At 40.5% G+C, this 23,516-nt stretch overlaps 1 protein-coding gene across 4 annotated transcripts in view; it reads right to left on the bottom strand.

Annotated features, from left to right (window-relative positions):
• Positions 1-1,667: 1,667 nt before the first annotated feature.
• The window catches only part of CCNY (cyclin Y), a 227,813-nt gene continuing 205,964 nt past the window's right edge, over positions 1,668-23,516 (bottom strand). For all 4 annotated transcript variants that reach the window (XM_073334456.1, XM_073334457.1, XM_073334459.1 and 1 more), the window contains 2 exons: positions 22,405-22,567; positions 1,668-4,181 (listed from right to left, as the gene is read on the bottom strand). In XM_073334456.1, the coding sequence (XP_073190557.1) occupies positions 4,065-4,181; positions 22,405-22,567 (280 nt within the window). In that variant the 3' untranslated portion in view covers positions 1,668-4,064. The remainder of the gene's footprint in view (positions 4,182-22,404; positions 22,568-23,516) is intronic.

Raw genomic sequence — 23,516 nt, 5'->3', positions numbered from 1 at the left:
ACTTGAAATAATTATGCTTAGTTTCTGTATGAACACTTTTGGCTTTTCACATACAAACACCAGTTCTTTGCTCAAAAATATACTCATGACAGCATGTGGGATCAGCTCACAACGGGGATATGCTGGCATGCGTCGTAATAACCATAAACACTTGGAGGAAAAATGTATTTAACTATTTATATTACAGGGATGGTGTATATCGATCTCTATACACTAGCCAGGCACTACTAAATGGTTGTTAAGGTAAGAGCTGTTGCTAAATTCTCCATGACAGAACACAAACAGAGATCAATTTAGTTCCAAGCAGGCATTTCCACCTGCAGTTTAGAAAATGTAACATCTGTGAGCAATGTGTGACTGCAAAGAATTTCTGTTGCTTCATCTGTTATGGCTTTGTCTTCTCAGGCTCTCCACTTTTGTATTTCTGTACCCCCTCCCACATAATGCTATTTTCTGTAGATAGCCAAATATCACTTTGTCATCTGCCTCCATACACAAAAAACTACACTAGGAAGCTCTTCAACTTCTGATGAGGATTTTGCAACTTCTAGGCTGTATGCCACATCCAAGGTTTATCTAGCATTAGTAAACAAAGCAGAGGATAAAGAAAGAAGTGTTAAAAAAGGAGAATGGCTGCACTAACAACATACATGTGGTTATTCAAGTCACTGGTCCTTGAAACATGATTTGACTGTACCAGATCCAGGACATGCAGCCTCCGAAAGAGGCAGAAAATACCAACCAGTGAAAAGTCAGCCGAGAATTTTCATATTTTTATTAACAGAAGGGATGGGTGTGTGTGTGTGTGCATATATATACATATCTGAAAAATCTGTAGGTCTTTTTGCTGCTAAACAGTTCTTTTCCATATAAATCTATTTATACATTGATTCCAACTCTTAAAAACTTGACAAAATAAAGCTTCAAGGAAGAGTGGTTACCAAAGGACAAATACAATGGCTGAAGTTATTCATCAATTGCAACACCAACTGCTGTTTAGAGAGGGGAGGAATGGGGATGGCTGTTCTCTATGCAGTCTCTGGCTGTAAAAGGGTGCACAGAAAAACCATTACAAGATGTCTTCTACAAACATTTTCCCAATTCCCACTGTTTAGGCTATAACACAAGGGCCCTTGGGCCCCAAACAGTATACAATTCATTAAGACAGTGATAGTTGAGAAGGTCTTATATGAAGTCTCCAACTCCATTCTGTTTCTGACTAAGACAATAGCTAAATAATAAATCCAGAAATACCCCAGCAAAATTTTTAAATGATAAATTGATATTGTAGGTGTTGAAAACAAATCCACAACCCATTTGCATTGATAAAACACAGTTTGGCCTTTTTGGTTTGTTCTCTGAAAGAACACTTCCCCCTCTCATGATGATATTTGCAATCCAATGATATTTCAAAAACTACACTAACACACAGTGTAATCCTAAATAATAATTCAATTTTTAATTACATGGAATTGAATACCTTGCAAACAAATGATACTCAGATTTATCGATAAGTATTGTATCGTTGTATGTGTCTGTAGCAGACTTAGAACAAACCAGAACAGAAAGCAAAGCATTCCATAACCATGTGGGAAAGAAAAGCCCACCTAAGTGTAAGTGATTCCGACTGCAAAACTGAAACTAAAGAAAAAAAAATACACAGAGCAGATTTTTTTTTTTTTAATTCTTAGTGCAAGAAACAACCAAGTTAATCACAGAATCAGTACTAATTAAGGATATGGAAAATTCTCCTATACAGAGGTAGAGTCCAGTGCACAAGGCTAAAACAATATTCAATAGTCTAAACGTGACTGAGCCGGGTTTTACGGAATCCACTTTTTTTTTTAAATCAGACTGTATGTACATACATACAATAAATAGACTATACAATCTTTAAAGTAGTTTAATAAACTCCACAAAAATTATAGTAGATGCACGGAGATCTTTACATAGTTCAGAGTTCATATCTCTATCACTGAAAAAATATGGATAAAACTAATATTCCTGCTATAAAGTTAACAGAAAATTGTTTTGCAAAGTTTTGATAAAACAAATCATTTTACAGATCGGTAAAACCTAAATTTATGCTTGGCAGGGATCTCAAAGTCCAAATGCTAGGAAAATGCCCCCTTAGCTATATTTTGAATGGAGTTTCAAATGCTCTACATTTTTTCTATTTTCAAGAGTGGGCTTTACATTCGATGTTCAAGGAAAAGAAATGGACCTGGGTACTCACAGTTCTGATGCATTGGCACAATGATAAAGGATGAGAATTAGATTACTTTTAATGCCCTGAAAGACACTAGGAGAATTTATGGGCAAGACTTTAATGTTTCATACTATACATATCACTTTAGAATATTAATAGAAAACTCTGGTATTAGTACTGCAATCCTTTCAATGCCTCTCCACTTTCAAGGCATCTGATCAGCACTGCACTGGGAGTGGAACATGTATCCATGAGCTCGTATGTCTGCTATAAGCCCTAAGGGGCTTAATAAAACTAATATGGACTATCGTTTACTGGAGTAGTGCACAAAGCAAGTCAAATACAGGAAGTCTGCTGCCATTCACTTCAAGGAAACTTGAGGAAAAAAAATTCAGGGAACCCAGATTTTTCAACTGTGTCTTTCTAAAACGTGCAAAAAATCTTCATAAAATCAGACACTCACGAGCATTATAGAGCAAACAAATGTTTTTACATAGATACATTATTTGATATAAAAGGTTCTTGTGTCTCTCATGAGGGAATAGGCACAAGAGGAGAAGGAAACCAATAACAACAGAAGAGTACAATAATCAACATAGCAGAAAATGGTCTTCACAGTTTGAATTTTGTTTAAATTTCTGAAAGCACCTACACTGAAAAATGAAAGTTTTTTTTTTTCCCAATTCAATCTACCTGTGATAATACCTTGGTAAAGATTAACATTCTGCTCTTCTATGAGCCTTTTCACTGGAACAATTTTTTTTAAAGTTTTTTATTTTATACAAACAAACTAGCTTTGATTTAAAGTAAACATATAAAAATTGAGGCTATTGCTTGCAACAATGGATCTGGAGGTGAAGGAATGAACTAGCTGGGCCCTACAAAAAACTCTGTCTTTTATATAATGAATTCTTCTAAACCTCTAATGCTATGAAAATTTGCAAAAAGGACTACAAGATCTGATGGAAATTTCAACAATTTGGCCCAAGTCTCATCATCACTGAATCCTTCCACAACCCTATCTTTATATTAAGGAAATATAAATGATTCCAGGAAGGCACACACACCTACATATACTATAAATAAACTACATAATGAAATTACGAATGATCATCTGATCTTAGTATAAACTTTTGGTTCAGCACTATGGTCAAGTTATATTTTTAAGTACAATAAAAGGAATATAAAACATAACATATGCATAACGATTATGAAGAATAATGCAAATAAGTCAGCTCACGGAGAAAAGTGCAATGAAAAAACCCACCAATACTATTTTTTCAGAGGTTTGTGCTACTGTAGATACAGACTTTGTATTTGCTGCTGTGCAGAAGAGCTGGAAAAATAACCCAGAGAAGTAGGAAAATAGAAAAAAGAGAAGATACGAAGGAGAATAATTTATGAAGAAATAATTCAACTCCATTCCTATAGTGCACAGCCATACTTATCATGTGGTTTGGTTTCATGCCGTCACTTCTGCTGAAGAGTACAGAATATTAAAAAAATGGCACAGTCCCCTAATCTCTTTCTGCCTCTACTCCATTTTTTTTTTTTTTGTTTCCTCTTCCAAGCATTTGACTAGCTGTTTCCTCAGAAAAAGGGTAAAGCTGTGAGGAATAGTGACCAAAAAAAAAAAAAAAGAAAGTTGCTTCCAATCTCCTCTCCTGTATACTGTACTGATTTCTCCTTCCTCTCAATTTTTTATTCTTATGTGCTACACAAGGGGGAGGCACTGTAAAGGCAGCTTGACGGATCTAAAAGTAAAAACCCCAAAGTCTTGTCTTTCCCCCATTACACTCCAAAAAATTTGGATGGATGAAACAGTCCTTCTGTCGAAATATCCCAGACTCCATTGTTAGGAGATGATGGCAGGGGACCATCTAACCACAGTCAGATTGTCAGCACTAACTGACCGTTTCTTTGTAGATTTCCTGAAGTCTTTATACTTATCTTCACACAAGCGAGAGATAGCCTGAGGATGAAAAGGGGAAGAAAGGTCAGGCCCTATGGGAAGGTCAAAGAGGTCACCACTACACAAATAACAGAACCGCATACTGCTATTTTTTATATATAGGTAGGTTTATCATGTGGCAGGATGACCATGTGTCACTTTATGATGCAATGCAGATAAGACTCTTAAAAAAATAATCTTTTGACACAGTCCATTCCTCTGGAAAAGGATAAACACGGTGGGAAGTTCCACAGTCTACAATGTTAACTTTTGAAGGTTAACAGAGACCCACACAAGCTTTTTCTTCATTAGGAAGTGTAATCCTAGTCAGTACTGGATTTACCATGGCGCCGCTGGGCCCACGCTCCAAAGGGGCCCCGGCTCTGCCTTCTCCGCCCACCACTCTCTCCTGTGGGGACACAAGATTGGTGCTGCCGGTGCTGGGGCTCTTCCCCCAGAATGCTACCTTCCCGCCCCTCCCCCCTGCTCCTGATCAGCTGTTTGCCAGCAGGAGGCAGAGGGAAAAGCAGAGCCTCAGCACGCTCACCACTCTGGGCAGGAGGAGAGGGAGGGGCCTTGAGGGAGGGGGCAGGGCATACCCTCTCCAGCCCCCTGCTGTGAGCACCCCCACAACCTCAGCCCGCACCTCCAGCCTTTTGCCCACCCTGACCCCTGCACCCTCCCTTACACATCCCCAGCCTCCTGCTCTGACTCCCGCACCCCCCCACACTTACCCAGCCCTGACCCCTGCACCCCCCCTTAAACTCCCCCAGCCCCCTGCCCTTCCCCCTTCCCCCCAAACACCTCCCCTGCCCTGAATCCTGCACCCCCACACACCTCCCCAGCCCCCTACCCTGACTCCTGCACCCTCCTCATGCCCCCCAGCCCCCTGCCCTGACTCCTGCAACCTGTCATATCCCCACTCCTATCTTGAGCACCAAACGGAAGGTCCTGCACACACCCCCACATTCCCACCTGCACCCCTCGCACCAAACAGGAGCTGCCCCAAGTAAGCACTCCACACCGCATCTCCTGCCCCAACCCTGAGCCCCCTCCCTCACCCTAGCTCCTGGCCAGACCCCGCACCCCAATGTTTTTTTGTTTTTTTTACAATATTTGGAAAGATCATTAAGTGGTCCGTCGAGATCCTCCGCGATTTTCAAATGGTCTGTGGAAAAATAAGTCAGAATACAAGAACAATCAAGGTACCTCACTTTATTTCCATTTACTTGCTATTACTTATAGGAGGAGGAGGAAGAAAAAAAATGAAAAATGGGGGCAGGAGGAGATGAGAGAATGTTCTTTTTCTTGGCTGGGTCCTAAGGATGGGCCCCAAAAATGAAGCTGGGGGGCCCCACTCACTCTAAATCCACCCCTGGCTGTCACATCACCTGGGCTGGGGATACTGTGTCAGCTGATCCCCACAGTCTCCAACCTACCTGGGCAGTACAGCAGACATGGCCCTGCCCACTAGCAACTCTCCACTCCCCCCCTCCACCGCTTCAGGCTTAGCCCTCTCACTTTTAAAAATGATTGCTTGTCCCTCCCCGATCTCAGGCTTTTCTGGCAGCCCTGTTGCCAGCTATCCAGTTTTAGACTGGAAACTCCAGTAGAAAACAGGACCTGAGTGTCCGGTTAGCAGTGCTGACTGGAAACTATAAGTCTGGTTATAGGACCAACCACATTAGCCTCTGCTCCTCCCACTCCCAACACCCACCCCAGAGGGCTGGAAGAGGACTGTCCTGCTGGTGCACGAGAAGGGGCAGCTCAGTGCAGAGAGAGACGAAGAGAATGGGCTAGACCCAGGTAGGTACCAGCTCTATGTGGGCAGGGGCAGGTGGGGGGGATCCTGTTTACCTCCTCCCCAATCCTGCTGCGCTTGCAGTTTACCACCGGCCCCTCCCTTGCTCCAGGGACCAACCCTAGCTCCTGCCCAGCTGTGCTTCTGCCCCCAGTCCCTTTTATAATCATTCCCTAGGGGGCCCTATAAATATGTTTGGCGCCGGGCCCACAAAAAATTAATCCAGCCCGAATCCTAGTTATACTATTAAAAATCTAGTTGAACGGGTTGACAAAATGCTCACTGCAGACTAAGCTAAATTGTGCTTAGCATCATGTCAGCTAGTCATGGGTAAACACTACTGGCATGAGGAATTACCCTGTGACTAGCTGTCATGATGCTGACCCTCCTCCTCCTTATCTACGCTGACAAGTCAGTCCTGGTCATCATCATGTCCCTGGACTTTTTTTTTTTTTTTTTTTTTTTTTTTAAAAAAAAGAAAAATCTAGAGTAAATCACGGTACAATTTCATAGTGGAGCTGGGCCCCTACAGAGAAATGTTTCCTTTTTTTTACAGTATTCAAACCATTTATGGGGGGAGGGATTGCTCAGTGGTTTGAGCATTGGCCTGCTAAATCCAGGGTTGTGAGTTCAATCCTTGAGGGGGCGATTTAGGGATCTGGGGCAAAAATTGGGGATTGGTCCTGCTTTGAGCAGGGGATTGGACTAGATGACCTCCTGAGGTCCCTTCCAACCCTGATATTCTATGATTCTATGAATACTTTCGGGGGTAGGAATAGCTCAGTGGTTTGATCACTGGCCTGCTAAACCCAGGGTTGTGAGTTCAATCCTTGAGGCGGCCATTTAGGGATCTGGGGCAAAAATTGGGGATTGGTCCTGCTCTGAGCAGGGGGTTGGACTAGATCACCTCCTGAGGTCCCTTCCCACCCTGATATATACTACTATCTTAAGTCATTCTAAAGCAAAAGTGGTCAACAATTCCTGAATTTTGAGCTTGATTAAAAAACCAAACTTTTTGACATAAAATTAAATGGAAAAAATTCAGGGTTTTTTTGTGACTGAAGATTTTGATTATTGAAAAACCAAAGTTTTTTTTTTTTTTTAAATCTACAAAAACTGAAATGTCTATGAAATTTTTACTGGATTTTCAGTGAGATTTACTGAAAAGTAATATTTATACCAAAAATAATCTTAACACTACCAAAGAGAGTGGTGATTAAAACTGAAGTTTTGTTGTTCTGAATTGCACATAATGAAGAGGAAAAAAATGAGTCTTAAAATCTGTCTTTCTCCAAACGTCTTGGGCCTAATTCTCCTCCCACCTACACTGGTTTTACAGGGTATAAACTCTATTGACTTCAATGAAGTAACATCAGTGAAAATTTGTGGGGGAAGATTTAGGGCCCTTGACTTGTTACAACATCCATCTTCCTGAGGCCGTCACTGCTTTTAGTTAGGTTTGGTCTTCCTGATCATTTTATCAAGGAATAAGATGTGTTTGGGTTCAGACAATGGCCTTTTCCCAGCCTGTGGAACATGCCTACACTTTCGGTCTCAATCTAATTCTTTAATAATGCACAATATTTTATTCGGTGAAAAAGTATAGAAGAAGCCTTAGACATACTTATTAAATAAATGCTAACCTTATTTTGGAGCATAGGAAACAGTTTTTTCTTATTTTAAATAATTTACTATTACAAGAAAGACGTTTTCTGCATGACAAATGCTCTGTTGGAGGGATTGCTCTGAGAGCCAAAATTTATCAGCCTATCTGAAGAACCATGGGATCTTTTTATGAAACACAATGATAATGCATCATTCCTTCATTTCAGGAGACACAGGGCCCTGTTAGCTAGGTAATTTATATAATCAGTGGAAGAAAATACAGATGATGTTAAAGAATAATTTAATCCAGAAGAGACCTTGTATACACAAGAAAATTTAACATCCTTTAAAAAGAAGTCCAAAGATTATTCTAGCCTCAAAAGAGACACAAAATTCCTTGAGACTCATTAGAGCAGCTCTGGAGGCAGACTGTTTCATTCACTTTGTCCTTAGCCAACTTGAGAATGAACGCATGTGACACACAGGAGAGTATGCCTGTGGAGGTACTATAAGATCATACAGACTTTAAAAATTCTAACTCCAGAACTGGTTTACAAAACTCTTTTTCTACATTCAGGGTCAGGATTGTAGCTGATGAGTAGGGTGCACAATAATCTGCACCCAGTCCTCCATACTCTCCAAATACATGATACATGTTGGGGAAGCCATGCAGAGCTAAGGTTCATCATTCTGATGCCAAGCACCAGGTTTACATGCAGAGGCCCCGATTCAGGAACACTCTTAAGCATTAAGAGCTGTCCAAAATGTTGACGTTTTTCTGGATCAGGGCCAGAGACAGTAGTGGCGAACACATAAAGGCTTCTTTATCTCTTCCGTTAAAGTTGTAGGGGGCAGGTACCTAAAGAAGGGAGCCAAAGATAGGTAGTCAAGAAAGAGAATGAGGAGACTGGAGAAAAAGGACAGGGAAATGACTGAGGAGCAAAAGAAAAGAAGGCAGAAGGACATTGTACATGAGCTCTGTCTCCTGTTTTGTTTTGCTTGGCAAAATTAAGTTGTTGGAAGAATGTGGTGAGACTTCTCCCCCTCTGAAATGCCTGAGAATGAGCCTGAAAAACTTCTTTCCTCAAAGTCTCATGATCCAAGGATGCATCCATCCTTTGAGTAATACACTCCCCATCTCTCTGGATGACAAATTGCTGCAAAGCAAATACTTGAAATAATTAAATGAGAAATGGGCCACCAGGGAGAGGATGTCAGAGTCAAACTCCCAGGCCAGAAGGGAGGGACCATTGTGACCACCTAGTCGACCTGCTGTATAACACAGGCCATGGAACTTCTCCAAAACAATTCCTAGAACAGATCTTTTTGGAAAAAAAAAATCCAATCTAGATTTAATAATTGCTAGTGATGGAGAATCCACCACAACCCGTGGTAAATTGTTCCAATGGTTAAACTACCCTCACCGTTAAAAATGTACACCGTATTTCCAGTTTGAATTTGTCTAGCTTCAAATGCTCGCCTTTGGATTGTGTTATACCTCTGTCTGCTAGATTGAAGAGCCCATTATCAAGTATGTGTTTCCCATGTAGGTACTTATAAACTGTGATCAAGTCACCCCTTAACCTTCTCTTTCTTAAGCTAAATAGATTGATTTCTTTCAGCCTGTCATTATAAAACATGTTTACTAATCCTTTAATCATTCTCATGGTCCTTCTCTGAACCCTCTCCCATTTATCAACTTCTTGTTAAGTCTTCTTGACTTGTGGGCACTAGAACTGGACACAGTGGTTCAGCCCAGTGCTAAATACAGAGGTAAAATAACCTCTCTGCTCCTACTTGATATCCCCCTATTTATGCAACCGAGGGCTGATTAGCCCTTTTCACTACAGAATCGCAATGGGAACTCATGTTCAAGCTGATTATCCACCATGGCCCCAAATCTTTTTCACTGTCTTCCAGGATAGAGTTCTCCATCTTATAAATATGGCCTACACTCTTTTTTCCCAGATGTATACATTTAGCCAATATTAAAACTCATATTGTTTGCTTGCACCCAGTTTAAGAGCAATCCAGATGGTTTTGTATCAGTAACCGGTCCTCTTCATTATTTGCCACTCCCCCAATCTTTGTGGCATCTGCAAACTTTGTCAGTGGTGATTTTATGGTCTCTGACAAGTCATTGATAAAAATATAAAATAGGGTAGGGTCAAGAACCAATGCCAGTGGAACCCCACTAGATATACTCCTGCTCTGTGATGATTCCCCATTTACAATTATATTTTGAGACCTGTCATCTAGCCAGTTTTTAATCAATTTAATGTGTGCCACATAAATTTTGTTTTTTAACCAAAATGGTGTGAGGTACAAGCTCTACAGATGTCTAAGTCTATTACATCAACACTAGTACCGTTGCCAATCGAATTTGTAATCTCATAAAAAAAATAACGCAATGACAGTTTGACAGGATCTATTTTCCATTAACCCACATGTACGAGTTTGGGGCCCGTCTTATAGTTCCCTCTTCCGGCTGGACCCCAGCTTGCTCTTACCGAGCCAGCACCCTCCCCAGGGGAATTCTGCCTGGAACATTCTCACTGAGTCTAGAGAAGGCAGTTTCCAGTAGGGTCAGTCGTGTTTCCTTTTTATTTTATTTCAAGTCTCAACAAAACAAGATCAAAACTTCCCTAAGTCTGTCCTTCACCCCCTGTAAGTTCATCAACCAATAAGTTCATGGCTCTTACCTCAGCCTTTTTGATAATAGGACTTTGCACAGTCTGCTTTCTGTCTGTTTTGTTTCTGGGGGCAGTAGCTCCAGCCTCTGGCAGGTATTGCAGGTCTCCCTCTCAATTTCCTGCTCTTCGTTTTATGAGGATCAGCCAAGTAAGCTGCAGGTCTTTTTCCCTGGTGCAATGAGTGAGGCTAATCAGCCAACCAGTCAGTCAGCTGCTGGCCTCTGATCTCAGTTCAGTGGTATCCCTTATACCTTCACACCATGTTGACTGACATTAATTATATTACCCTCCTTTAATTCATTATTAATGGGGTCCCAAATCAGTGGCTTAATTATCTTGCCTCTATACACCAAAACTATAAGTAGTTTTCAACAAAATTATCTCAAGACAGTAGAGAAAGTCACCTTCCTGTTGTCTGCAGTGCATCACAAGTTATCCTTACTGATGAAATAAAATCGTGACATACAAATTGGGGTCTGCTGGAAACAAGATGCATGTGTAAAATCTCTGCCCACATGACGTTTCTGAAAGGTATTATTTTTGCCATAATACTCTTATTTGTTGCTCACCAAGACACTTGCCATTCTAAAAAAAAGACACACAAGTACTTGTCTTCCCTTCTCCATCAGTTTGAAACTATTTTTAAATGTTCTGTTTTCTACACTTCAGGAGCTTTTGCCCCTTATATAACTGGCTCTGTAGATATATGCAGACATGATCGCAGCAAATGAGGTTATTCTCTCTCCTAGTGCACCTGAACAGAACATTTATATAAAACAACACTTTATAACCCAAGTCACTTATAGGTCCTTAGTAAGAATGAGATTTGGGTTATGAGACCTTTCCACATTTTATATCAAATAGAAACCAAACGGACTCAAAATATTTACAGCACTGTTTCAAAACCAAATAGAGGAAATAGTTTAACCATGGCAAAAGACTGGCTTAGAAAGTAAGTGGACCTGAGATGGAGCGCTCAGCCATTTGCTTGCCAAATCAGTCCATAATCCTTAGCAACCCATCATTTAGCTAAAGGAATTAATTACTTCAATATTGTCCGTTTGACAGAAATATTTCTGTCCTAGCTTTCTGTCAGATAAGATGAAAACTGGGTTTGAATAGATCCTGATAATATTTTGCATCCTTGCTCTCACACGGGAATTCTCACTGATGTGCAACACGATTAGGATTTTAACAATCCTGTATTTAAATGCAGCTTTTCCAGATTTGGGAGGGGTCACACAATCAACATTGGAAGCCACTTTCTCAAGCTGCCGCTGAAGCAAAGTCAATTTTGGCTTATAAACCTACTTGGGTTAGGAATTAAATCAAGCATTTCTACTCAGGGTAGGAATAAATGGTCAGTTTTCAGAATGGAGAGAGGTAAATAGCAGGGTCCTCAAGGAATCTGTACTGGGAGCAGTGCTGTTCAATATATTTATAAATGATCTGGAAATAGGGGTAAACAGTGACCTGGTAACATTTGCAAACAATACAAAATTGTTCAAAATAGTTAAGTCCAAAGCACACTGCGAAGAGTTACAAAACTATCTCACAAAACTGGGTGACTGGGCAACAGAATGGGAGATGAAATTCAATGTTGATAAATGCAAAGTAATGCACACTGGAAAACAATGCCAAGTATTCCTAATAGGAAAAGGTACAAATAAGAGCAACAAAAATGATCAGGGGTATGGAACAGCTTCCATATGAGAAGAGATGAAAAAGATTGAGACAGCTGAGCTTGGAAAAGAGACAGCTAAGGAGGGATATGACAGAGATGTATTAAATCATGACTGGTGTGGAGAAAGTGAATAAGGAAGTGTTATTTACCTCATCACATAACACAAGAACCAGGGGTCACCCAATGAAATTAACAGGCAGCAGGTTTCAAACTAACAAAAGGAAGTACTTCTTCACACAACGCACAGTCAACCTGTGGAACTCGTTACCATGGGTTGTTGTGAAGGCCAAAAGCATAACTGGGTTACAAAAAGAATAAGGTAAGTTCACGGAGCATAAGTCCATCAGTGGCCATTAGCCAAGATGGTCAAGGACTCAACCCCATGCTCTGGGTGTTCCTAAGCCTCTGAATGCCAGATGCTGGGACTGGAGGACAGGGGAAGGATCACTCAATATTGCCCTATTCTGTTCATTCCCTCTGAAGAATCTGGCATTGGCCACTGTTGGGGGGAGGGATAGCTCAGTTGTTTGAGCATTGGCCTGCTAAACACAAGGTTGTGAGTTCAATCCTTGAGGGGGCCATTTAGGGATCTGGGGCAAAAATTGGGGATTGGTCCTGCTCTGAGCAGGGGATTGGACTAGACCTCCTAAGGTCCCTTCCAACCCTGATACTCTGTGAGAGGATACTGGGCTAGATGGACCACTGATCTGATCCAGTATGGCCATTCTTAAATACGATATACACAAAAGAAAAGCATTGTCCTTACATTAACTCCAAAGTAACTTGTATTCAGGAAGGCAACAATTTTCTGCAGACAAGGCATTTAATATTTAATCTGTTATATCCACTAGCAAAATTAACTCTGATTTTATGAGGGTCTCACAGGACATACAAACCTTCATAATTTATGTTTTGTAAAATTTAAGTTCACTTTGGAAATAAATTTCAGAAATGGGATGAGAAGAATAAAGATTCCAATAAGAAAGAAATTGGAAAGCTAGGGTTTAAATTTATATTTTAATTACGTAACACACTAGAACTATGAGTTATATTTCTGTTGATCTAAGAAAATCAACCCTCTTCTACAAAATCTTCGTTTTCTATTAACTTTTAATGTCAGGTTTTTGTAATAGGATTATGTATTCAAATAGACAGCTTCTGTAAAAAGAGCTCTGTAACACATGATTTACAAGATTCATAGATATTAAGGTCAGAAGGGATCATTCTGATCATCTAGTCCAACCTCCTGCACAACGCAGGCCACAGAATCTCACCCACCCACTCCTGCGAAAAACCTCTCACCTATGTCTGAGCTATTGAAGACCTCAAACTGTGATTTAAAGACTTCAAGGAACAGAGAATCCTCCAGCAAGTGACCCATGACCCATGCTACAGAGGTAGGCGAGAAACCTCCAGGGCCTCTTCCAATCTGCCCTGGATGAAAATTCTTTCCCGACCCCAAATATGGCGATCAGCTAAACCCTGAGCACGTGGGCAAGACTCACCAGCCAGATACCCAGGAAAGAATTCTCTGTAGTAACTCAGATCCCACCCCATCTCACATCCCATCACAGGCCATTGGGCCTATTTATCATGAATATTTAAAGATCAATTAATTGCCAAAATCATGTTATCCCATCATACCATCTCCTCCAAAACTTATCGAGTCTAATCTTAAAGCTAGATAGGTCTTTTGCCCCCACTGCTTCCCTTGGAAGGCTATTCCAAAACTTCACTCTTCTGATGGTTAGAAACTTTCGTCTAATTTCAAGTCTAAACTTCCCGATGGCCAACTTATATCCATTTGTTCTTGTGTCCACCCTGGTACTGAGCTTAAAGAATTCCTCTCTCTCCCTGGTATTTATCCCTCTGATATATTTATAGAGAGCAATCATATCTCCCCCAACCTTTTTTAGTTAGGTTAAACAAGCCAAGCTCCTTGAGTCTCCTTTCATAAGTCAGGTTTTCCATTTCTCGGATCACCCTAGTAGCCCTTCTCTGTACCTGTTCCAATTTGAATTCATCCTTCTTAAACATGGGAGACCAGAACTGCACACAGTATTCCAGGTGAGGTCTCACCAGTGCCTTGTATAACAGTACTAAAACCTCCTTATCCTACTGGAAATACCTCTCCTGATGCATCCCAAGACCACATTAGCTTTTTTCACAGCCATATCACATTGGCAGCTCATAATGATCCTATGATCAACCAATACTCCAAGGTCCTTCTCCTCCTCCGTTACTTCTAATTGATGCGTCCCCAGCTTATAACTAAAATGCTTGTTATTAATCCCTAAATGCATAACCTTACATTTCTCACTATTAAATTTCATCCTGTTACTATTACTCCAGTTTACAAGGTCATCCAAATCTTCCTGTAAGATATCCCAGTCTCTCTCTAAATTGGCAATACCTCCCAGCTTTGTATCATCCGCAAACTTTATTAGCACACTCCCACTTTTTGTGCCGAGGTCAGTAATAAAAAGATTAAATAAGATTGGCCCCAAAACCGCTCCTTGAGGAACTCCACTGGTAACCTCCCTCCAGCCTGATAGTTCACCTTTCAGTAGGACCCGCTGTAGTCTCCCCGTTAACCAATTCCTTATCCACCTCTCAATTTTCATATTGATCCCCATCTTTTCCAATTTAACTAATAATTTTCCATGTGGCATGGATCAAACGCCTTACTGAAATCTAGGTAAATTAGATCCACTGCGTTTTCTTTGTCTAAAAAATCTGTTACGTTCTCAAAGAAGGAGATCAGGTTAGTTTGGTACGTTCTACCTTTTGTAAAACCATGTTGTATTTTGTCCCATTTACCATTGATCTCAATGTCCTTAACTACTTTCTCCTCCAAATTTTTTTCCAAGACCTTGCATACTACAGATGTCAAACTAACAGGCCTGTAGTTCCCCGGATCACATTTTTTCCCTTTCTTAAAAATAGGAACTATGTTAGCAATTCTCCGATCATACGGTACAACCCCTGAGTTTACAGATTCATTAAAAATTCTTGCTAATGGGCTTGCAACTTCATGTGCCAATTCCTTTAATATTCTTGGATGAAGATTATCTGGGCCCCCCGATTTAGATTAAACTGTTAGAGTTTCGCTTCTACTTCAGATATAGTAATATCTACCTCCATATCCTCATTCCCATTTGTCATGCTACCATTATCCCTAAGATCCTCTTTATCCTTATTAAGACTAAGGCAAAGTATTTGTTTAGATATTGGGCCATGCCTAGATTATCCTTACCTCCACTCCATCCTCAGTGTTTAGAGGTCCCACTTCTTTCTTTGTTTTCTTCTTATTTATATGGCTATAGACCCTTTTACTACTGGCTTTAAAACCCTTTGCAAGGTCCAACTCTACTTGACTTTTAGCCTGTCTCACTTTATCCCTACATGTTCTGACCTCAATAAGGTAGCTTTCCTTGCTGATCCCTCCCATCTTCCACTCCCTGTATGCTTTCTGCTTTTTCTTAATCACCTCTCTGAGATGCTTACTCATCCAGCTTCGTCTACAACTCCTGCCTATGAATTTTTTCCCCTTTCTTGGGATGCAGGCTTCCAATTGCTTCTGCAGCTTTGATTTAAAGTAATCCCAGGCCTCCTCTGCCTTTAGATCCATAAATTATTCAGTCTAATCCACTTCCCTAACTAATTTCCTTAATTTTTGAAAGTCAGCCCTTTTGAAATCAAAAACCCTAGTTGCAGATTTATTTTTGTTAATCCTTCCATTCAGTTTGAATTGAATTAGCTCATGATCACTTGAACCAACATTTCCTGTACAGTCATTTCTTCTATGAGGTCCTCACTACTCACCAAAAGCAAATCTAAAAAGGAAACCCCTCTAGTCAGTTCAGCAACTACTTGATGAAGGAATCCATCAGCTATCACATCTAGGAAAATCTGAGCCCTATTATTATTACTAGCACTCGTCCTCCAGTCTATATCTGGGAAGTTAAAGTCCCCCATGATCACGCAGTTTCCATTAAAAACATTAAAGAGGACTCTATCCATATCCAGATTAGATCCCGGCAGTCTATAGCGCACCCCAAGCACTATCCCAGGGGAGGCTCTAGTAGTTTTCTTCCCCAATGTGATTTTTGCCCAGACGGACTCTGTCTTATCCATTCCATCGCTTCTTATTTCTTTACTTTCTACCTCATCATTGATATACAATGCTACTCCACCACCTTTACCTTTATTTCTGTCTTTCCTAAACAGCACATACCCCTCAATCCCTGTAGTCCAGTCATGACTCCTATTCCACCAGGTTTCTGTTCTCCCTAGAATATCTGGTTTCACTTCCTGCACCAGTAGCTCTAGTTCCTCCATTTTGTTACCCAGGCTCCTCGCATTGGTGTACGAGCATCTTAATTTTTGCTGTTTGGCCTCACTCACATTCTGTACCCTATTAGGCATGGTCATTCCACAGCCAGTATAACTTATTAGACTGGCATCCACACTGCCCTTCCTCCTTATATACATTCTCCTACCCACGGCTGTATCCTTTCTTACTTCGTTTTCTTCCCTCTCAATGCTAAAATCCGGCGTGGAGATTACCTGGACATCTCCCAACCATCTCCCCCAGATTCCTAGTTTAAAGCTCTCTTAATCGGTTGTGCCAGCCTCCATCCTAGAAGTCTATTTCCTTCCCTACTCAGATGAAGTCCATCCAGAGAGAACTGTCCTCTGCCCTTGAATGCCTCCCAGTGGCCATACATTGCAAAGCCCTCCTTATAGCACCACTGCCTAAGCCATCTGTTGATAGTCATAATCTTGTCACACCTTTGTTGCCCTTCTCTAGGAACAGGCAGAATCCCACTAAGAAACACCTGAGCCTCAATTTCCTTACGCATCTTCCCCAGCCTAGCATAGTTTCCTTTCATACTTTCCAGTGAGAATCTATCCGTATCATTTGTTCCCACATGAAGGATAATTAGAGGATTCTTTCCCGCTCCCTTTAGGATCCTTTTCAACCTCAGGTCTACATCCCGTATCTTAGCACCTGGAAGGCAGCACATGCTTTTATTCTCTGGATCAGCTCTGGTTACAGGCCTATCTATTCTTCTCAGTAAAGAGTCCCCGATCACATAGACCTGCCTTTTCCTGGTGACAGTGCTATTCTCCAGTCTATCCCCTGTTCTCTCTGGCTGCAAGTTCTTTCCATTCCTATTCTCCCTTGTAATCCTCTTCAACCCATCCTGTATCCTCCTGGGGATCATATTTGGTGTAGTGTCCATTAACTCTTCCCCTTTTCCTATAGGACTAGCCACTCTTCTCTTCTTCCTTGCCCTTCCACCTTCAGTGACTACCTGCTGAGCCCCTTCTTCATTTTCCAACTCTGCAAACCTGTTCTTGAGCTCTATTTCTCCTTCACTAGCCCGTCTTTTCCTCTGCCTGGTTCTTTTAGTCACATGCTTCCACTGACCACTTTCCTCACCCAGTCTCCCCTCAGAATTCCTCAGTCCTGCTTCCATCTGCAAGTCTGAGCTTTCCTTTCAGATACCTCATGTCTTTGCTCCATAATCTGCTCAAACCCCTTCCTAAACTCAACCAGACTTTCCACCTGCATCTCCAAACCTCGGATCTTTTCCTCCATCAGTTCTGTCAGACGGCACTTCATGCAGACAAAACTCTTACCAGGTGCCCCCTCCAGGATCATGTACATACCGCAGCGTCCACATCCAGTCATCTTTATTGTGTCTTCCACTAAATGGGTCGCTCCCACTGCTGCCTCTGTATCTGTCATAGCCTTCCCACCTAAATCCTGTTCATCTGGGAAACACAAACCACACCCAAAACACCACCACCCACAGCAAAAACAAACCCCAAACAAGCACCACAATACAAAATAACTCCCCCTGAAACTCCCCTGTTTACAGCTCTGTTTGCTGGCTCCTGTGCTGCTACAGCTGTCTGTGCCGCTGCCTGACTGGCTGGCTGCCTTTATAGGACCCCTAGTCAGAGAAGCCCCGCCCCCTAATCAGGGCTCAGCTTCTCTCCCAGCACAAAGCCCCAACAAGCCTCTACACATACAAATAATACAAATACAAAACCAAATATAAATACCTTCTCCTCCAACAATTAAGATAATAGATGGTCTTTTATTGGGCATGGTTGTAATGCATGTGATCAGCCAGGAACATTCTCTCCAGTGTTATAAATGTACACACTTCATCAAGGTTTATGATTCTGGACAAGACATTGTCATTGGCAAGAAAACAAACAAACCCCAAAGCTGCCAGTGTGAATTTGGGCTGCAAATCACGTCCAGTGCAGGGAGGAAATACTTTCCATTCTCTAAGGCTCCGCTGCCATCCACTTGGAAATGAATGTATGCAGATTTGGTCACCTCATTACCAGAAATATTTTGACAAACTAGAGGGACTTCATATATAACACACAAAAAAAAGCAAACAATAAAAACAAACAAACAAAAACCCCTCCAAACAAATTAAAAGAACAGTGGTCTGGAAGGACTGATGTTTGAGGAAATTAAAAAAAAAAAAGAATTTAAATATATTTGTTAGTCACCTTTTCTGAGCCAAAAAGCAGCCAGTAAACACTTTGGGCATGAAGAAGCTAGTGACAGAGGAGCCCTCCTTAATTTGGTGAGAGCTAGAAGTGGAAAGAAGAATCTCTGCCTATTAAAAAAGTCCATTTCTACGCATCTTCCTGGTCAAGAAAACTTTGTAGCCAGCAGCTAATAGCCAACCTCCACTTCTGCAACAGGAAGCTGGTGGAGGGAATGTAAAAGACATTACTCTGTTTATTTGAGCATAAGCTTTCGTGAGCTAAGAGACTCTCTTAGTCTCTAAGGTGCCACAAGTATTCCTTTTCTTTTTGCGAATACAGACCAACACGGCTGCTACTCTGAAACCTGTCATTACTCTGTTCGTAGGTTATATCCCTTTCTCCTACTCTTTCTCTGTCAGGTATATCTAGACTGTAAGCTCTTCCAGGCAGTCAGTGTACTTCTCTATGTAAAATGCCTAGCACAACATGGCCCTGGTTTTGGCTGGTTCCTAGGCAGTTCAGTAATACAGGTAATCAAACATTTATATAAAATGCATCAGTTAAGTTGGGAATGCGTTCCAAAGAATTCTCTCACTCAGTTTTTCCAAAATCCTTAGTGTTGAATTGGCTGTAGTGCTGTGATCATGGACTAGAATTAGGTAAAGTGCTTTGCAGACTCATCCAAAATTACAAAGCCTGACTGAATGTGAGGCAACAAAAATCCATAACTATTTGACTGGTGTAAACAATTATGATGAAGAAGATTTTTTTAGGTTGCTGCGTAAGAGTATGACTAGGTGGGTAACAGGAGGAAATTAAGAAACAGAAGATTTAGGCTGGGTATCTCGAAAAGCTTCCTGGAACTAAAATCAATTAAGTTGTGAAAGAATCTCTCAAGAGAAGTGGTAAAAGCCTCAACATTTGGCATAGTTAAAATTAGACTGCAAAACATACTAGAAGATACGCTGTAAGGAACAATCCTGCATTGGCAGATAGACTGTCTGGATGATTTAACCTAAGGTTAAAGGTCCCACTTCTACCTCCTATGAATGCATACAATAGGAAAAAGTATAGATTCTCGGCCAGAAGAGCACTGGATAGATTGCTTTGACTGTTACCTTCAATCTGACTGTGGCCTACTAATATCCTGTACCTTGGCAAGAAAAATCTGTTTGAATTTAATCACTGAAAGACAAAGCCTCTCTACTCAGTGTCAAGTTGTGGATATATAAAATATGGTGAGATATTTTACTCCAGAAAGTCTATCAAGTATTAATGATTCAGACAAGTTTTTAACCTCATGGTTCTTCTCAAAGAAAGGTTACTGCTGATAGATCCTGTCCAGCCTTTGAATTTGATGAAGGATTTCACTTTACAAATTCCTTTCTTTGTTTTATTTTGTTTTCATGTCAGACGCATGAAGTATCTGACAGGAGAGCATAGGTTTTGCCCTGCCAGATCTGATATTCTTGCTTCTCAAACACACACTAGACACTACTGTAGTATAAAGGAGTACTTGTGGCACCTAACAAATTTATTAGAGTATAAGTTACTCTGGTGCTGCCTACCTTTGCATTGTATTATAGTGATTGATACTGGCAATACCACTTTTCTTTAAAAGACAGTGACAGATTTAGTTTTTCTCAAAGGAAGAAGCTGCTTTATTTAAATCTTAGAATTGAATGAGTATGTTTCTATTTTCATGGTCAATCATTCTATCAGGGGGGTACACGTTAACTATTAACTTGCTGTCTATAATCACAGACTTTATTCCTTCTCTCAAAACGTATTAGGCAAGCTCCTCAGCTGGTGTGGCTCCATTGATTTCAGGTTACCCAACCTGCAGATCAGCTCACTGATTTAACACAATGCTCAGAATCTTGGCCATGGCTGACAAGCAAACACCACATTTAGGTCAGTGGTGCAACAATGACTTTAAGACACCTTTACTGATTCTTGGCTGGCTATATGTTGGGCTCGTCCCTGTGAATAAGTTAGAGCAGAATAAAGGCTGATGTAAATTACATAGAGACACTGGTAAACAAAGGGTCCATTATGGCAGCCAGGGACTGTCAAGCAGCAGGGAAGCCTCAGTCATGTCCCCCTTTTCCCAGTCACAGGATGTGCGCATAGTCCGAGAGCCATTACACCAGGTCTACATCACTGTGGGGCTCCCCTCCTCTGGGTTGTTGACCAGCTATACTGCCTTAGAGCTGCTTTGCACCTGCACTACAAATCAGCCCAAATACATGTATTAAGATTGCTATCTTTTTGATCTTATTCTATTTATCTTTTAAATATTTATTTTCCTCAATAGGTACAAATTAATTCTTGATCTGCTTTTAGATAAAGAGGGAATAAAAAATCATCCATAAATGCTAAGAGACAGTATGAGCTGCCTCTGTTATGCGGATGTATTTATAGTGCTTCAACTCCCTCTCTTTTATAGAGTTTATTAAGTATTTTCTTTTCTGGAGTCTGAGAGAACAGTCACAAGCTTATAGTCAAAATTAAAAAGGCTTTATCCAGACGTTTTACCTTTTGTGTGATACAGACATGGGCAACCTGTTCCAGTAAATTCTCACCTACATTTTTCTATGCAAAACTAATTTACATTAGTTCAATACATTATAGAGCTCATTATCAGAAACAGATACCTAAACATTTAACAAAGCTATCTTTTTACACATACGATTAGTATCTTGACAGTATTTTCATACTTTTGAATCACTAGCGTAAATAACTTTGTACACATTAGAGTGGCCTGTTATCTAGGGAACAGTTATATTGTCAGCTTGAGCTGGTTCGGACATTTTGACAAATTTTTCAGTGGAAACGGAAATGAAATTTTGCTAAAATATTCATGAATTCTCTCCCCACCAATTTGCAACCACTCCAATTCCCAGTCCATCTATTAATTTCTTGTGTGTCATAGATAAATCAATTAACCTTTTGTGGCTCAGTTTTCCCTTCTGAAAATAGGGACAGTAATGCCTGAATATTTCTCAGGAGCATGGAGAGTCTGAATGCAAGGAAAGCTTTGAGATCCTCAGATAAAGAACTTCCGGTGCAAAGCAGTAGTATTCTTAAGGGGAAGGGAAATTAAGACTAGTCATCAATCAATGGCAGATTTCAAATTAGCAGTAACGTATATACATTTTCATGTAATGATGTTAATGACATTTTAAAACCTAAAAAACAAAGGGTCAAGAGATACTCCTGCAAAATACTCAGCTGGTCTGATGTCCCTAAACACCATGCACATCAATGAGAATTTAGGATGCGCCACACTTCACAGGATCAGGCCCCATGACACATTCAAGTATTCTTATAAATCAGGTCCTGTAAGAACATATCATGAGGTCTGACAATTTAATAGCAAAATGAGCTTGATTCTCCTCTCGCACTAATGAGATTAAGGAGCAACCCAATTGAAATCAATGGAGTAACACTGGTGTAAGAGTAAGGAGAATGAGACAGATGTGCATGGAATGGGAATTTCCGTAAGTACTTGTCAGTATCCAGATCGTTACAAATATGTAGAATGAAACAGGTCTCATGCAACCAAAAGAATCAGTAAAAACTGGTTGTCTAACAGCTGATCTTTGACCAAAGGTCAATGTAAAATATACTGTAAAACTTGAAGGTACTTTCTGATGGTCAGTTAACATAACCACTAACATTTCACTGCATTGAAACCAGTCTACAAGAGTTGAAAAAACATTACAAAACAAGCCAAGAGGAAGCACATTCAGCCCAAAAACCTGTCCACAGAGCCACAAAAAATGAGAGCACTTGCAGAACAGCTAAGGGCAATAATACAACGTTGGGTACATGAGATTCTGATTTTTCACCAATGATAGTTTGAACAAAAAACACTCCTAGATGTCTCATCAGCTCTCAACTCTGCAATAACATGAAGGGAAACCATCTTACCTCAAGTTTATATGCCCTTTCCCTGCTGAGGGGCTCCAAAGGAAAGCTCAGGTTATTTGCTTCTGCCAGGGAACGCAAATCAAAATAATACTTGGCATAAACACTGGAGGGAACATTAATGTTGAACTGCAACAACTCAAGAAACTGGCGCTCCAGCTCATTCCTGTTAACGAGAAAATAAAAGTGAAAATATATTTTAGACTGTGTGTATAACCTCCTGCCACCATCTGAATATACTTTACATCAAACTACAACAGATTGACCCAAATATACTTCTTACTCCCAAGAGAGAATAAAACTAGTTTCAGTTTGTCACAGACATCTCTCCCAAGTGCTGGAACATCCTCTAAACCATAGTTTTTCTGAAAAAGTATTTACTCGTTTCAGCTTCCACTGTCATTTTTAAATTAATCAGGAAAAAATCAGTTCCCCATAATTCCCCGTCTTTTTTATGTATGCTTCCAATCAGACTAAATGAGGTTACTTTCCCCCATACATGTAAGCAAAATTCATACTGGGCAACAATAAAACAAGACAGCTTTGTTTACCAACATAACTGTTAGTAATAGAGACTATTGATATTCCCACACAAAATACTTCGTAAAGTCTTAGTTAAGGTTGTCTGACTGCCTATCACACACCAAAAACGAATGGAAATAAGCCAGTAAATCAGTGGTTTTCAAACTGTGGTCTGCGGACCATGTCTAAGGGTCCATGTAAGATTCTTGTTACCATAGAGCAGTGGTGTACAACATGGGGTCTGTGGACCCCTGGGGGTTTGCGGACCCCTGGGGGTTTGCAGATTTCGCCTAAGATTTCCAAAGGGGTCCGCACCTTCATTCAAAAATGTTTAGGGTTCCACAAATGAAAAAAAAAAAAAAAAAGTTGAAAACCACTGCAGTATACCATTGACGTTAAAGGATTGATGATTTTCATAAATGATATTGCACAGTTCTCCATATTGTTTGAGATGCAGGCATGCAAAGTAAACAAGGTAGGTTGTCATACTGAAAACGGCCACTACAAAATACGTTTTGGAATGTTTAAGAAAAATGAATGAGGGATCAATGTTGTACATGATTACTCTAAAGCAGGTATTACATTTTATATGG

The sequence above is a fragment of the Lepidochelys kempii genome, chromosome 2, assembly GCF_965140265.1.
Source record: "Lepidochelys kempii isolate rLepKem1 chromosome 2, rLepKem1.hap2, whole genome shotgun sequence".
NCBI classification, from domain to species: Eukaryota; Metazoa; Chordata; order Testudines; family Cheloniidae; genus Lepidochelys; species Lepidochelys kempii.
Note: the sequence above shows the minus strand (reverse complement) of the source record. Positions and strands in the feature narration are given on the sequence as shown.